We start from the raw sequence: 14,607 nt of genomic DNA on the forward strand, positions 1-14,607 counted from the left end.
TGTCTTTGAATAGTTTCTTTTCTTTCATCAAAACATCAACACATTTGCTTGCAATCAGAAAGATCTGAGAAGCATAGAGCCAGAGGATGTTTGGCATATCATAAATGTTACAGATGCAATTGCTGTACAATTGCTCTACTAATAAAAAAAAGACATTTAGATCGGTTTAGATCACCTTTTTAAAGGGTCATGAACTACACATAAACTCCTAAATCGCCTCAAAAAACTTCAGCTTATTACAATCCATATTGAGATCTTAAGATTATATATATATATATATATATATATATATATATATATATATATATATATATATATATATATATATATATATAAACACTTGACTGAGGTAAAACAAAATGGTGTATCACTAAAAGCTAAATGTGGCTTTACAAATAAATCATGAGTCCACAAAGTATGTGACTTATTTGTCACTCAAGAGATGAAAACACAGTGATGTGGACACTATATTTTTCAAATTATCACATGATTTTTTTTCTCATGAATTCCATTAAAACATGCAGCCAGTGTTTGTGCATCTATAAAAGCCTCACAGCGTCAAGGCTAACTTTGTCCTTCGGGGTTTCCCCTCCCCTCGTATCGGCACTAATCGCCTCTCATACACTCCCCTCCCCCTTAGTCCCCACACAGAGAGCCTCCGTGTTTTCCTCATCAGGTAAAGTGCGCTGTACGTTTGTCTACACTCTGGATATTTGGCGCTTATGTTTGAGCTTTAAAAAAAAAATCCAGTCACTTTATTGTTGTTATCCACCTCTGCATCTTCATCCTCTTCTTCACCACCAGGACCAGCGGAGAGGAGAGGAAGATGGGCTGCTGCTCGGCACGATGCATGCTGATCCTCCTGTGTTGTCTGCAGCTGGTAAGATGTGTGTTTTTCTGTCATGATGCTTCCACATCAACACATTTGCTTACCATCCTTTCCCTCTGGGGATGTCTGACAAATGAATGAAAACCACAATATTTCAGCACCATTTTTTTATGAAATAAATAGCTGAAAGACTTCGTGTTCATTATAAAGTAGAAGTTAATTTGTTGGTGTTGACACGCTTATGTTTTTTTCTGACAATATTGAATTTTTTTTTCACCTTATAAGGCTACACAATATTATTTAAATACCTGTTAAGCACATTCTTTGGTGTTGTATTTGATGACCTTCCATTCACATTGTCATTATTCATTCATGATTCTGCACCAGCAAACTAAAATGAAACACACATTCGAGGCGTTCTCTCGGTTTCAGCCTCTCAAATGCTGCAATTTGCAGGTTTTCTTAGTGTTGTGTTAAAAATCCACTGAACATATGTTGCTTTCAGACTGTTGCTCAAGCAAAACAAGCAATTTAAAGACGTCACTTTGGGCTCTGCGTGATTTCCACAAGCATTTTACATTACTTTTTTTTTTATCAAACAAGCACAGCTGCAGCACATTGAACTGTGTGATCCGTGTTAATATTACGGTTGTTTGGAGGAGCTAATGAAAAAGCTGGCGCGCCACTACCACCGCCACAATGAGGGGCTGGACCCACTTTGTCCTGCCGCTGTGTGTTTCCCACCCTGCCCCCCTCCATGACTCACTGGGGCTCGGCCTCAGAGGGACACAATACTTCAACCGGCTCTGTCTTTGTCCCCCCACGGCGCATGTTGCCTTGACAACTTGTGAGGATCAAAAACCCAACCTTGTGGGACGCACGAGCGAGACATTCACGTCAGGTCAATTATATTCATACACAGTTCATACACAGATTACACATTTAAATGAAGGATATCCTCTACAGCTATACTCCCCTCGGAGAAGGAAAAAAACTCCACAAAATTCCCTTTAGCGATGTAAAAAAACAACAACCCAGACGTGGACCATGCATATACTACTCGTTATAGGAATAGTTTCTGTTATATTCATGTATGTGCAGTAACTCTGTTACGTTGCTCATTCTGGTCACATGACATCTATCGCTTCTGTCCATCCGGGGAGAGGGATCCTCCTCCGTTGCTCTATGAAGGTTTCTTCACTTTTTTCCCCGTAAAAGGGTTTTCACTGTCTTTATTTGGGGGAGTTTTTCCTGATCCGATGTGAGGTCCCGGGACAGGGATGTCATGTGTACAGATTCGAGGCAAATCTTGTATTTGTGATTTTGGGCTATACAAAATAAACTGAATTGAATTGGCGTGACAAAGGGAATGTCTTCTTTTTTTTTTGTCATCATGTCTCTGAGCTCTGTCTCTGCTCCCGTTGACCCCTCCAGGCGACGGCGCTGGAGAGGCAGGTGTTTGACTTCCTCGGCTACCAGTGGGCTCCCATCACGATCAACTTCTTCCACGTCATCATGGTCATCTTGGGCCTGTTTGGTGTCGTCCAGTACAGATCACGCTACGTTGTTATGGTAACGCAAGACAAGTTTATTTGCGCAGCACATTTCAACCACAAAGTGCTTCACATGAAACCATTAAAAGCATGAAAACATAATGCAGATTTTAAAAAAACTGTTAGGAAAACATTAAAACACTCAAAAAGCAAAATAAAATGAATAAAGGTTGCAGTGCAGTTTGGGAAATAAAATGCAGGATAGTGAGATGCAGCAATTTAATCTGGTTTAATTAAAGGCAACAGCAAACAGAAAAGTCTTCAATCTGGATTTAAAAGAGGCAGAAAAGCTGAACGCTGCTTCTCCGTGTTGGTGGTGAGGATTTTCTGTTGAAGCTTGCAAAGGCGTTTGTGTTAAAGCGTTGAATGTTGGTTTAATGGTGACAATGTAGTTATTTTATTCACAAATAAGAGTAATTTGACTTTTTGGGAAACACTTATTTACTTTCTTAATAACGTGTCTGTATGATTATGCAGCATCCACTTAGCATAAAGACTGGAAACAGCTCGTCTGATGGTTACAAAATCAGCCCTCTGAAACCTCTAAAGATAACTAATTAACACGTTACTCCTCCGGGCTAAAAATAGCTTGCGCATACGTTTCCCTGTAAAACTGCAAATTGATGTTTTTACACAATCTGTACAGATTAAACAAACACGACTATAACATGTTAATTAGCGAGCTTTGGAGGTGTGGAGTTTGTTTAACACAGCGGCTAGCTGTTTCCCCCTGTTTCCAGTGTTTATGCTAAGCTATAAGCTTCTGGCTGCAGCTTCATATTTAATGTATAGACGCATGAGAGGTATAGATCATCTCATCTAGCGCTCTCTAACTGCAGCGACATGCAGTAAACTAGTGTATCATTGATTGGATATCTGAGATATGTGCGTGTGTATCTGTTTGCATGAGAGCAGCGCATGTTAATGACAATGTGTGTCGTACTACAAAAACAAACAATAACAATATAATAATCATTAACACCGTCACCCTCAGGTCAACCAGATGTTTTGTGTGACATAAATATTTGTCTATCTTTAAATGATCTGTAATCATTTTATGCCTCAGAGTCTCTTAACACACGTGGGTCGTTTAGATTTTTGGACATTCATAAGAAAAAGGAGAAAACATGAGCTGCACTTTGGCCACGTTGCAGAACAACGAGTTGTATTAACTCCCGGTGTGTTTGTGTCCTCAGTACCTGCTGTGGACGTTGTTGTGGGTCGGCTGGAATGTCTTTGTCTGCTGTCTCTACTTGGATTTGGGAGGTCTCTCAAAGGTAAGTCTAATGGTCACATTCGCGTCATAATTAGAGACCCACGCAGCCTCCGCTGCTAAACACAGTGTTCATGTCTCATGGACCTGCAGTCACATGACCAACACTCAGGTTACACTTTGTTTCTGTTGACAGTAGCTGTTCATGTCTCCTCCCTGCACTGGACAAAGTATTGCTTTATTCTGTCTTTATTGATCCTGATGACAATATTAGACAAAATTATTTAGTAATAAAACATTATGATGATTAGTAACAGTAGTAAAAGTCGTACCTGCAGTTGTATTGGGAATTCAAAAAAGTAACTGGTTATTTAATACGTTGACAGAAATGTATTTATAATATATATATATATATATATATATATATATATATATATATATATATATATATATATATATATATATATATATATATAATCTGTTGTATTTTCAGCATTTTCTTTTCCCATCTTCACTTTGAACTATTTTTATACGACAACACTGAAAGACTTGAGAGAAACACCAGAGCCATCAGAAAAGAACTAAATCCCTGCTTTAAATTATACTTCATGTTTCAGATAATTTACCTATATATCTCTTATCACATTATATTAAAAGAAACTTGCATCTTCACTTAAAAAAAAAAGAAAAGTGAGTCGCTCATCCCTTATACAGGAAGAATATTTATATTTACTTGTATTGCTGTTCATTGTGTGGCCCACAGCTCTGAAATGTTTTTTTACACGTTCTCCTGCACTGAAACGTCTCCGTCACGTCTCCTTCGCGTCTCTTCTGCCTGCGTCGTCTCTGCAGGACAGCGACGTCCTCTCCCTGGGAGTGTCGTCGCATCGCTCGTGGTGGAAGGACAACGGGCCGGGCTGCGAGATGGTCGAGGGCGTTCCCTCCGCCGGGTGGCAGAACCGGCCGAACCCCGAGCTGAGCACGGTGCTGAGCTGCTGGCTGCAATACCAGTACATCGAAATCCTGCACTGCATCGTCCAGCTCCTCGTGTCCGTGAGTCTCTGCGGCCGCCATGAGAACCTCATTCATTGCTATGCAGTATTTAAACAAGAGGAAAATGTCAATGTCTTCATGACGCCTTAAAACCTTTAATTGAAAGCATATTTAACATTTAATATTCTTCAAATATCAGTAATTATGTACGGCACAGAAATGGACTGTTGCTTAGCAACAGCAACTCTAAATTGGAAAAACCGGCATGGAACATTTAAATATCGGCAGCGCGTCGTCACGCTGGCGTCTGGTGGGAGCGAGCGTGTTGCTGAGCCTCTCAGCCTCCAGTTATCACGTGCATTTCATTTAGAGAGCGATGCTGTTGGAAGCAGTTTAGCATTCAGATCAACAGACACACGAAACACACACACACATAAAAATAAAAACATTGAAAAGTTGTAAGCTGAAAAAAGACATATAAGCATAAACTGTGCACATGAGAGATCTGCTAAAACAGAAACAGCCTTTTAACCCGTTGACAACTGGGGAACCAATTGTTCTCCAGACCTCCTTTACTTCTGTGTTTGAGGTGTCTTAGGAACCCCAAATTAATTCCAATACTTGTGTTTATTGTGTGTGTTTGTTCAGAAAAGTCTTGGGAAAAAAATGTATATCTGCAAAAAAAGAAATCACTTTTAAAAGATATTTTGATCATAACTATGAACATCCAGCATGATATGAGCCAGAATCCTTAAAAATGCCTCCTGGAGCGGTCAATAAGACACCTTTTTGGAAAGATTAGGACCTAAAGAATCGAAATATGCAACAAAAATCACAATAAAACAAAGCCTTGGCCTGTTATGAAGGAGTTCAGTCAAAAAAACTGTGTCATACGATTCAAAAATGTAAAAATGACGTATTTTATGCCAAAAGATTGTCTGAATGCGGCATGCTGGGACTTAAAATTGGAACGAGAGGATTTTCGCACACAGTTTCCAAAAGGTTAAAGCATAAACATTTGTTATAAATAACATTAAGCAGCTACATGTAATTCATTCATTTGATTATTTCTAACCGTGCTTTTCCTCCTGTGACATTTCACAATGTCTTCTGTGAAATCTGTCATGTTGTCACCACCGAGGGGCTGTTTCTAAATCACGAATAACGCTTTTCAATGATAAAAGAAAGAGAATTGAGGATGATTTGAAAGCTCCCTTTTCACTCTGTGATTCCCTTTTATCCATGTTTGTGTTGGTTCCCACACAGCTCCCAGGATTTGTTTATGCCTGCTACATCGTCAGCACGTTCTCCGACGAGGGAGACAGCTGTAAGTATGCTCCTGATAGACTCCATGGAAAGCATTTCAGCAAATATGATTTATTTTACATGCATTATCCGTTAAAAGTATTTTATACAGTACAAAGAAAATGCACAACTTTGCCCATCCCACTTAGTTTGTTGTCTTTTACACTGACGTTTGCTTTGTATCATTTATTTTTGTTTTTCTTTCTAATTTTAGTTAATTTCATGGGGGACTTTTATCATCCATCCAAACCCTCTCATTTGCTCTTCTAGTGTACAAACACCTGCAGGTAGGTTTAGTGGCATGATAGTCAGTGCCTCTTATTTGCCACCCATTCTAAAATATGCCATGTTTAACATTTAATACACATTGTATTTTTCTTTTGTTTTGCTTAGATTATAAATAACCACACACATAAAGTGGTTGAGGAAAAACCAGGAAGGAACCGGGCAGAGAGAGAGGGAACTTTGAAGACTGTCATCATGTAATTGTTTTGGCGTTTGGTCTAAAAACAATAATGTTGTTTTATATATTACAATTAATAATGGAGTTTTGAACTCTTCAGACTTTTTCCCTTCACTACGTAGTGTGGAAGAGAAGTTGTGCCAGAAAGCCCCACGCTGTTTCACTCAGGCCTCAAATGCTGTAAATCGAGATTTAAATCTACCTCTGTAGGTGGGGTGTGTGTGCATGTGTGTGTATGTTGTGTGAGCAAAAGAGATGGAAATCTCTTGATATGAAGCACTCAAGTACAAAAGAAATGTGATTGAAAAGATGTAAATAAGTCAGCTGAATGGATTCTTTTCAGATGTTTGGCCACATGTATAAATTATTAATGTTTAATTTCAGTTTGGAAAAGTGACCATTCTAACTTGTGTAGTGTACGATCTTATTCAGTGAAATAAACACTGCTCACAAAACAGCTTGTATTGTGGTGTTGCACACATTTATTTATGATTAATCATTTATATAACTGAAAAGTCATAATTTTATCCCTGTGTCTCTGATAATTTGTCTTTCTTTTGCACTACAATCACACTAAACCATAGTCTCTGTATGTATATTTGGATAAGGATGTACATATAAATGGTAACTGTGTATTTTGCTTCATTTAATTTATTTTAATTCTATTATAATATCTGTAAATACATTTCATGTGTGTTGAGTGTAAAGGGGCTACACATTGTATTTTGTTGTGGAACCATGTGTTATAGAATGACCAGGAAATTAACTTTTTAACCTTAGGAGCAAACATACAGCACTGCCACATATGTACAAATAGCTAAATTCATTAGAAAACAGTGTTTTTAATTGGTACATGTAAGGTAAACACGGCTACAACAGAGCATAATCTACTTCAACATCCACCTAGTTTAGTGACCACAAAAAAATACGATATGTTGCAGAACACATGCATACAACACAATACAATATAAAAGTTATATCAAACAACAATAAAATATATATATTTACCTTCCAATCTCAAAGGTATTAAGTGATGGCAAAAATAATATTTTTAAGGAATGTATAAACCAAACAATGGTTGCTTGTTATTTCTCCATTTGATACAATAATATAATATGAACCCATGAGACTGATCAGATGTATAATGTCAGAAAAGGATTATAAAAATAAAACAAATCCATATAAAACATTTTCCATACATCTGCCGCTGCTGCTGCTGCTAGGTAACGTCAGCCTTGGATGCGTCGCCTACGTCACCGACGTCATTTCCGCCCCCGTAAACCCCGGATGAAGCTGCCATTGGGGCAAGTGAGCAGGGCCACCAAAGGCTGGTTGGATTTTAAATTAACGGCGAGGGGGTCGGAGCGGATTGAAGCCCCGCTGGTTTGATGTCGACAGGGCAGCGCGGAGTGCCAGCAAGGGCGTCGACGAGCAAACGGTCCGCGCCGAGCAGAGACACCGGCTGACGGGCTCACTGAGCGCGACGCGACCGCGGATCAGGGAAGCAGCTTTTCCAGCTATTAGCCTGCAGCTTACACACTGTGCGTGTGTTGTGAGCGTTTTTTCAGTCCGACAAAACACCCGGTGGATGAATGATGTCTGCCGCTAGTATTGACCCTCAGGTAAGCGGCGAGGAGAAGCGCTTTTATTCCCCACAGAGAGGTGTGTTTGTGTGTTTGTGTCTATATGTATGTGTGTGCGTGTGTGTGTGTGCGCGCGCGCGAACTGTGCGGGTCTGTGTGCGTCCCACTCTGAAAAACGGTGCCACCATTCTCAAGCTAGTCAGCTAGTTAGCCAACAGGGAGGGTAGATAACCTAACAGACAACCTGCTCTCTGGGAGCAATCAAAGGCCTGGACCACCGCGTCCAGCGGGGGGCGAGTGGGGGAAATGAAACCCGCTTTACTGTCTGTCAGGTTCACGGATAATGAAACGTATTAACATGTCACACTGTGCAGCTTTAAGATAATGTGTGATGCTTTGAATAACATTGGAGACCCATGCAAGCGTTGTGTTTTTTTTTTCTTTCTTCATTTCACATGCATTCCTCCTTTCAATGTGACAACTAAAGACAACGAAAGGACAAGATGCAAGCAAAGGTAAGAAGAAAATATCTTCTGAACCTTTTTGATGTTGCTGTATCCTAAGATGTGGCACACACAAACCTGTTTAGCAACAGATATATATATATATATATATACATGATACATCTGACCTGTGTATTGATGTAGCTCTTATGTCAACTGAGAAACAAATACTGTGTTTGCATTATTACATATTGTCATCCATGTGTCTGCTTTGTAGTTGCATGCTGTAATAACATGCATAATCTTAAAATGGCAAACGGCACCAAACACCCGTGGACCGCTCTTTTTAATTATCCGACTGTGACTTCACTGCAGCTGTAAGAGGGCTGGATGTCAACAACAAGTCACTAGTACAGAACTTAATCTGCAATGTTGTAATTACGGCTTATACAATGCTGATATTTAGACGTGGCAATATTTGGTTTGTTTCCTGTTTTAATTCATCAGTCTGACTTTATTGCAGCCTTTCCAGTTTCAGTGCAGAATGGCTCCCTCCACCAGAAGGACACAGTTCATGACAATGACTTTGAGCCTTATCTCACCAACCAGTCTAATCAGGTAGGAAAGACCCTTGAAAGGTCTCCCGTGGCTCTAAAATGATTTAATATCGCTGCGTCTTGTCGACCACTAACAAATGATCTGAATTCTATTTGTCTTTGTAGAACAACAGCTATCAATCCATGACAGACCCTTACCTGTCCAGCTACTATGCCCCCTCCATTGGATTTCCGTACCCTCTCAGTGAGGCTCCCTGGTCTACAGGAGGTGACCCACCGATCCCCTACCTGACACCCTACACCCCCCTCAGCAATGGAGACCATCATTTCATGCACGACACCGTGTTCGGGCAGCCGGGCGGGCTCAGCAGCAGCATCTACCCTCACAGGTTTAACTTTTTCCCCGAGAACCCGGCCTTCTCGGCCTGGGGCACCAGCGGTTCTCAGGGCCAGCAGACTCAGAGCTCCGCCTATGGGGGCAGCTACAGCTACCCGCCCAGCTCTCTGGGAGGCACCCTCGTCCCCGACGGCCAGACGGGTTTCCACAGTGACACCCTGAGTAAGGCACCGGGCATGAATAGCCTCGAGCAGGGCATGCTGGGCCTAAAAATAGGCGGGGATGTGACTGGAAGTGGCTCGGGTGTGAAGAACGCCGGCTCCCTCGGAGGCGGCGGCGGTGTAGCCGCGGCTGTTGCCACGGGCAACGGCGGCACACCAATCGGAATGCCCCCTCCGAAGCCGACATCGTGGGCCGCTATCGCCAGTAAACCTGCCAAGCTGCAGCAACAAAAGACCAAGAACAAACCTGGCACGCCCATAGCCGGAGGAGGTCTGCCTCCGCCCGCCATTAAACACAACATGGACATTGATACGTGGGATAATAAAGGGGCTCTCGCGAAGATGGCCCCTCCTTTGCCCCAACATCACCACCACCATCACCAACAGCCCCAGCTTCACTCCCACGGTCCCAGCCTCCTACCCCCCCTTCAACAGTCCCTGCAGTCCGCCCAGTCCCTCGTGCAGCAGATGACCATGCAGGGTCCGCCGCAGTCCTACCAGAACCACAACTCCGCTCCGACACCTCAGACCCGCTGGATAGCGCCGCGCAACCGCAACCTGTGCTACGGCGGCGGAAGCTTGGACAGCAGCGGCTCCTCCAACGGGGGCTGCGTCGGCAACGGAGGGGTCGGAGGCGTGCCCCAAGAACCGGGATTAGAGTCCCACCCCGTGCTGGAGAAGCTGCGGGCGGCCCACAGCTACAACCCGAAGGAGTTCGACTGGAACCTGAAGAACGGACGCGTGTTCATCATCAAGAGCTACTCCGAGGACGACATCCACCGCTCCATCAAGTACTCCATCTGGTGCAGCACGGAGCACGGCAACAAGCGCTTGGACTCGGCCTTCAGGGGTATGAACTCCAAAGGTCCCGTCTACTTGTTGTACAGCGTCAACGGCAGCGGCCATTTCTGCGGAGTGGCCGAAATGCGCTCGCCTGTGGACTACGGCACCAGCGCCGGCGTTTGGGCGCAGGACAAGTGGAAGGGGAAGTTCGACGTGAACTGGTTGTTTGTTAAGGACGTGCCTAATAGCCAGCTGCGCCACATCCGCCTGGAGAACAATGACAACAAGCCGGTCACCAACTCACGCGACACTCAAGAAGTTCCTCTGGAGAAGGCGAAGCAGGTGCTCAAGATCATCGCTCAGTACAAACACACCACCTCCCTCTTCGATGACTTCTCCCACTACGAGAAGAAGCAGGAGGAGGAGGAGGTGGTGAAAAAGGTAGTGACTTCCTTTTAAACTTAACACGTAACACTTTTATATTAGGACCTCTCTCTCCAGTGATAAGTTATACTTCTGAATAAAATAATAGTATTGAACTGCTACAATTCTTTTCATCTTTAGCTTCATAACTCCAAATCATAACCAGAAATGTGATTTTTAGATCTGAGACACGATCAGCTGTCGTAGATGTATTTTTGGTGCTGCTTGAGACGGTTGTTTGACTCGTGATGAAAATAAAGCCCTGAGACAGAGACTCTTATGACTCCTTAGTAAATCACTGCAGACCTGAATTAAAATCGGGTTGATTTTAAGTTCTTAATTTCTTTGTTTTATACGTAATACATGTTAGAAGGGAAGGCTGAAGTATGACATGGTGGATCCTCCCCTGCTTATTTCTTCCTCTCCCTGCACAATAGGATTCATATGAAGTCCCTTATTTGTGAACTGGTTTCTTTTAGTTGTATAAGTATCTATTGGACATCGATTTTGAAGTTGGAGAGTTTGTTGATAATATATTAAAATTGATGTTTGTGTATATTTTCAATAAGACTTTGCATATTTTTTATTACAGAGCTATGAGCCCGCCCCAATACAGAGCCGGTCCCGACTCGATCAGGTAACGTCTGATATTGATTACATATATTACATTACATATATGAAGTAATATAATTGATCTTTAATACAGTCGACTGTGTTCAACTATTCAAACAAAACTCTGCACGTGTGTAAAACAGCTTCAGTATCTCATTTTCTTTGTCTTCATTTAAAAAAAAAAAAAAATATTCAGTCAACACATTTTTGTAAAAGCCAAACATTTAATATTCAAATTATCACACTGATATTTTACTGTCAATTAACGGTAATAATGTGTCCCCACTATCTCTTTTCTCATAGAGGTGTCGTGTAATATCACAGGTGTATTTGATAATTTAAACCTGTGTACACAGTGTGATAATAATGCTGTGTCCAATAATTCCTTGATTTTCCTTTTTTATTCCCTATTCCAGGATCGCCAAAAGTAAACAGAAGACGACTGTCGACGGAGTTTAGATTTAAAAAAAGGAACACAAGGACATAAAGAAATTGAAACTAATATTTTTTTCTATTTAATTTAGTTGACTTTTTTGCCCACATCAAACTTTTAACCCACGACGCTCCCGGTCTTCAGGGATGAAGCTCGTTCCACCGGTTGAATCGCTTCAACAATAATGTGTTTTCATGTTTTGTTTTCTCAAATTTTTTTTAATTTTTTTTTAGCCTTACAAAATCTCTATTGCTACCCCGGAACTTGCATTCTTAACTAAATATAAGTAACCAATATCTGCACGTCTGTTTTTGAAAATCTCTTGACAACATGCTGCTGATATTCAGTGACTGTTCACTTTGTGGTTTGTGTGTTGGAGAAATGTTAAGTGCTTGTATTGGTTAATCTTAATGAGTGAACACGACTTTATTGACAAACGTCTGCTATCTGTTTGTGGCCAGTTGTATTTTATATTATCGGATGAACAAATTAACTTCTATACTGCCCCTTTTTTTCTTCATACGAGGGATGTTTTACTTGAGTGTGTCCGCTGAAAGTCTCTGTATGCATAGAAATAATCGTGCGAGGTCGTGGCGTTAGAACGCGTAAATGTTAGGAAAGTATCTCAACGTATCAACTGGCTTCCAGCTGATTTCAAATTTAACAATAAGGTGGAGAATATGTGGGATGTTGTCTCTCCCGGAGCGGAGCCTTAACATTTCTTTTCAGCACTAAATTCAATTTGTATTTTTCCCAGAACTGTACCTCAAATTGTTTTTAGAGCTAGAGATTCAGGGAAAAGATGATCAAACGCTCTTTAACGTGGTCCCTCTCTTTCCTATTTTAAAGGATGGAAAAACAAATATACTGTATGAGTTCTGGTCTTCAACACAAACTTTGCTTTCTGTCTTATTTCCCTGTTACAGTGGCTTTTATTTCCCCCGCTGTGCGAACAGGAAGTCTCTGTTAAAGGAATTCTGGAGGAAATGTAGCATGTACTGCTTTTTAAAAACACAAGCCAGACCTGTTACTTTTGATTTTCTGTTTTTCTTGTTCTTTCTTAACAGAATTATAATCTCGGCATCATTTTCATTGCTATAACCTGTCCACATCATCCTCAGAAAATGTAAGCTTTAATGTAAACGGCATTTCTAACTGAGATCGCCTCGAAATGTTTAACTGTAGCATTATACTTAACTGATTTATTGTCAAGTGTATGAAAACCCAGAGACTAGCCTATATGGTATATGTTGTGTGACTTTCTTTTTCTTTTCTTTTTTAAACTTGCTTGCTGTATTGTGTGTATGCAAGAGTGAAAGAAAAGAGAGGGAGTATGATTGTGGAGCAATCAGAGTTATATTACTGGTATTGGATTATAGAAAATTTATGCAAAAAAAAAAAAAGGTTTTAAAGTCACCCCTGAATTTAATTCCCATTGTATCAGAGGTCACTATCACATACTTAGATTTGCTCATCTCCATTATTAAAGATATACTTATCTGTTCTCTCTGGGGTTTTATTGTGACATGTATCATGTGTGCACGATTTAAGTAAACGTTATTAATAATATAGTCCAAAATAACAATATTTGCTACAGTTTGCAACAACTAGATTCAAATAGGAACCAAACCTCCAACAAAGAAACCGTTTGAAACACATTTTTTATATGATCGTGACACCTCTTTCAAGATCTCTTTCCTTTGATTCCGGCACTAAATGTGTTGTTTTGCTCTCAACATCACACTTGTTTGGCTTTTCAAGCACTATTTAACGGCAAGCTTTTGATTCTGTCTCCCGGTTTGCTTCATTAAATTGTCATCTATCATGAAATATCATGCGTAAATAAACCAACAGCCACAAAGTACCGTGTGTTTTTAAGTTGTTTGTGGACAGCCATGGAGCTCCATCAGGCTTTTGGAGGATACACACCACTCATTTGGGGTTTTGGATCTTTTCACAATAAGAAAAATAACAAACATGACCAGCTTTATCCTTTAAACTCCCTTTGTCTGCTGTTTACACTTACAAATACTTCCAGAGGAATGTAAAAGTAATGAAATGTTGGTTTGCTAGAAGAATTATTCTTTTTTTTACCTTTGGTGTTAACTCCACTGCAAATGAAGTTCATACAGAACCTTATGTAAGTATTATCAGCAGAATGGCAAAGTAAAAGTAGTCATTGTGCTATAAAATGTTCCCGGTTCAATGTTTTTGGATGAATATTATATTTATATTCATGTGTATGTTACTAAGTCGTGCCAATTTTAATCCCTTTATGTTCTTTTGGATAGTTCAATGCAACATATTCCAGGTCATGTGTTAGCAGGGCTGTTTCAGCACTGTGACGGTGCATTTTCCATCTGATGTTTAAATAGTTAATTCAGCTTAAGGAGTGTAGGATATTGTTCTCAACCTTTTATTGGCGCATGTCATCCAATCAAATTCAGAATCGCCAAAATTTAGACGTTCACTCAGGAAATAATATATCTGAAAACTCACTAATTCCACTGTCAGACAAATTAAGTGTGAGTAAAATAACTATAACTACTGTCAATGCATATATTAATATATTTGTATATCTTATTGTCTTTGGGTCCATAGGTGACTTTGCAGTCCAAGAGGTGTTCAGGGCTGTAGTAGTTTAATTATTGTGACAATAAGGATCAACCTCACACCAATGTATAATGCTTTATGTGTTTAATATCCTCACAAACACACGTTCATACATGTTTAGAGCTGGAACAGGTATTCAATGACAATTAAGGTCAGCTACAGTTTGATATGTGTTAATTGTTCTTAATTTATAAACCACAACTCCAACTGCTTGGACAGAACAAGACACTTGAATTCATCACTTGG

General features: G+C 40.5%; 2 protein-coding genes across 4 annotated transcripts; both read left to right on the forward strand.

Moving 5' to 3' along the window:
- The first annotated feature begins 640 nt into the window (after positions 1-640).
- Positions 641-6,791, forward strand: nkain5 (sodium/potassium transporting ATPase interacting 5). 3 transcript variants are annotated; one of them, XM_068597685.1, is made up of 8 exons: positions 641-676; positions 805-880; positions 2,264-2,401; positions 3,579-3,659; positions 4,448-4,648; positions 5,855-5,915; positions 6,108-6,180; positions 6,287-6,791. In XM_068597685.1, the coding sequence occupies exons 2-7, from the start codon at positions 827-829 to the stop codon at positions 6,161-6,163; spliced, it is 591 nt and encodes a 196-aa protein (XP_068453786.1). In that variant the 5' UTR covers positions 641-676; positions 805-826; the 3' UTR covers positions 6,164-6,180; positions 6,287-6,791. The 3 variants fall into 3 exon arrangements, with proteins under 3 accessions (XP_068453786.1, XP_068453788.1, XP_068453787.1); XM_068597686.1 differs by lacking the exon at positions 641-676 and adding an exon at positions 682-688; XM_068597687.1 differs by lacking the exon at positions 6,108-6,180.
- Positions 6,792-7,643: 852 nt separating this feature from the next.
- Positions 7,644-13,609, forward strand: ythdf1 (YTH N6-methyladenosine RNA binding protein F1). The gene is made up of 6 exons (XM_068597766.1): positions 7,644-7,978; positions 8,427-8,454; positions 8,906-9,000; positions 9,105-10,721; positions 11,296-11,340; positions 11,732-13,609. Exons 1-6 carry the CDS (start codon positions 7,949-7,951, stop codon positions 11,744-11,746), a joined length of 1,830 nt encoding a protein of 609 aa, XP_068453867.1. The 5' UTR covers positions 7,644-7,948; the 3' UTR covers positions 11,747-13,609.
- The last annotated feature ends 998 nt before the right edge of the window (positions 13,610-14,607 follow it).

Source organism: Clinocottus analis, unplaced genomic scaffold (genome assembly GCF_023055335.1).
Source record: "Clinocottus analis isolate CAN_PGR_092001 unplaced genomic scaffold, fCliAna1.0.p SCAF_4, whole genome shotgun sequence".
Taxonomy (NCBI): Eukaryota; Metazoa; Chordata; class Actinopteri; order Perciformes; family Cottidae; genus Clinocottus; species Clinocottus analis.

Coding starts and splice junctions, on each gene's coding strand:
- ythdf1 (XM_068597766.1), top strand. CDS start 7,949: ATGATGTCTGCCGCTAGTATTGACCCTCAG. Junction 8,455..8,905: donor AGGACAAGATGCAAGCAAAG/GTAAGAAGAAAA, acceptor ACTTTATTGCAG/CCTTTCCAGTTTCAGTGCAG. Junction 10,722..11,295: donor AGGAGGAGGTGGTGAAAAAG/GTAGTGACTTCC, acceptor TTTTTATTACAG/AGCTATGAGCCCGCCCCAAT.
- nkain5 (XM_068597685.1), top strand. CDS start 827: ATGGGCTGCTGCTCGGCACGATGCATGCTGATCCTCCTGTGTTGTCTG. Junction 4,649..5,854: donor TCGTCCAGCTCCTCGTGTCC/GTGAGTCTCTGC, acceptor GTTCCCACACAG/CTCCCAGGATTTGTTTATGC. Junction 5,916..6,107: donor CTCCGACGAGGGAGACAGCT/GTAAGTATGCTC, acceptor TTCTAATTTTAG/TTAATTTCATGGGGGACTTT.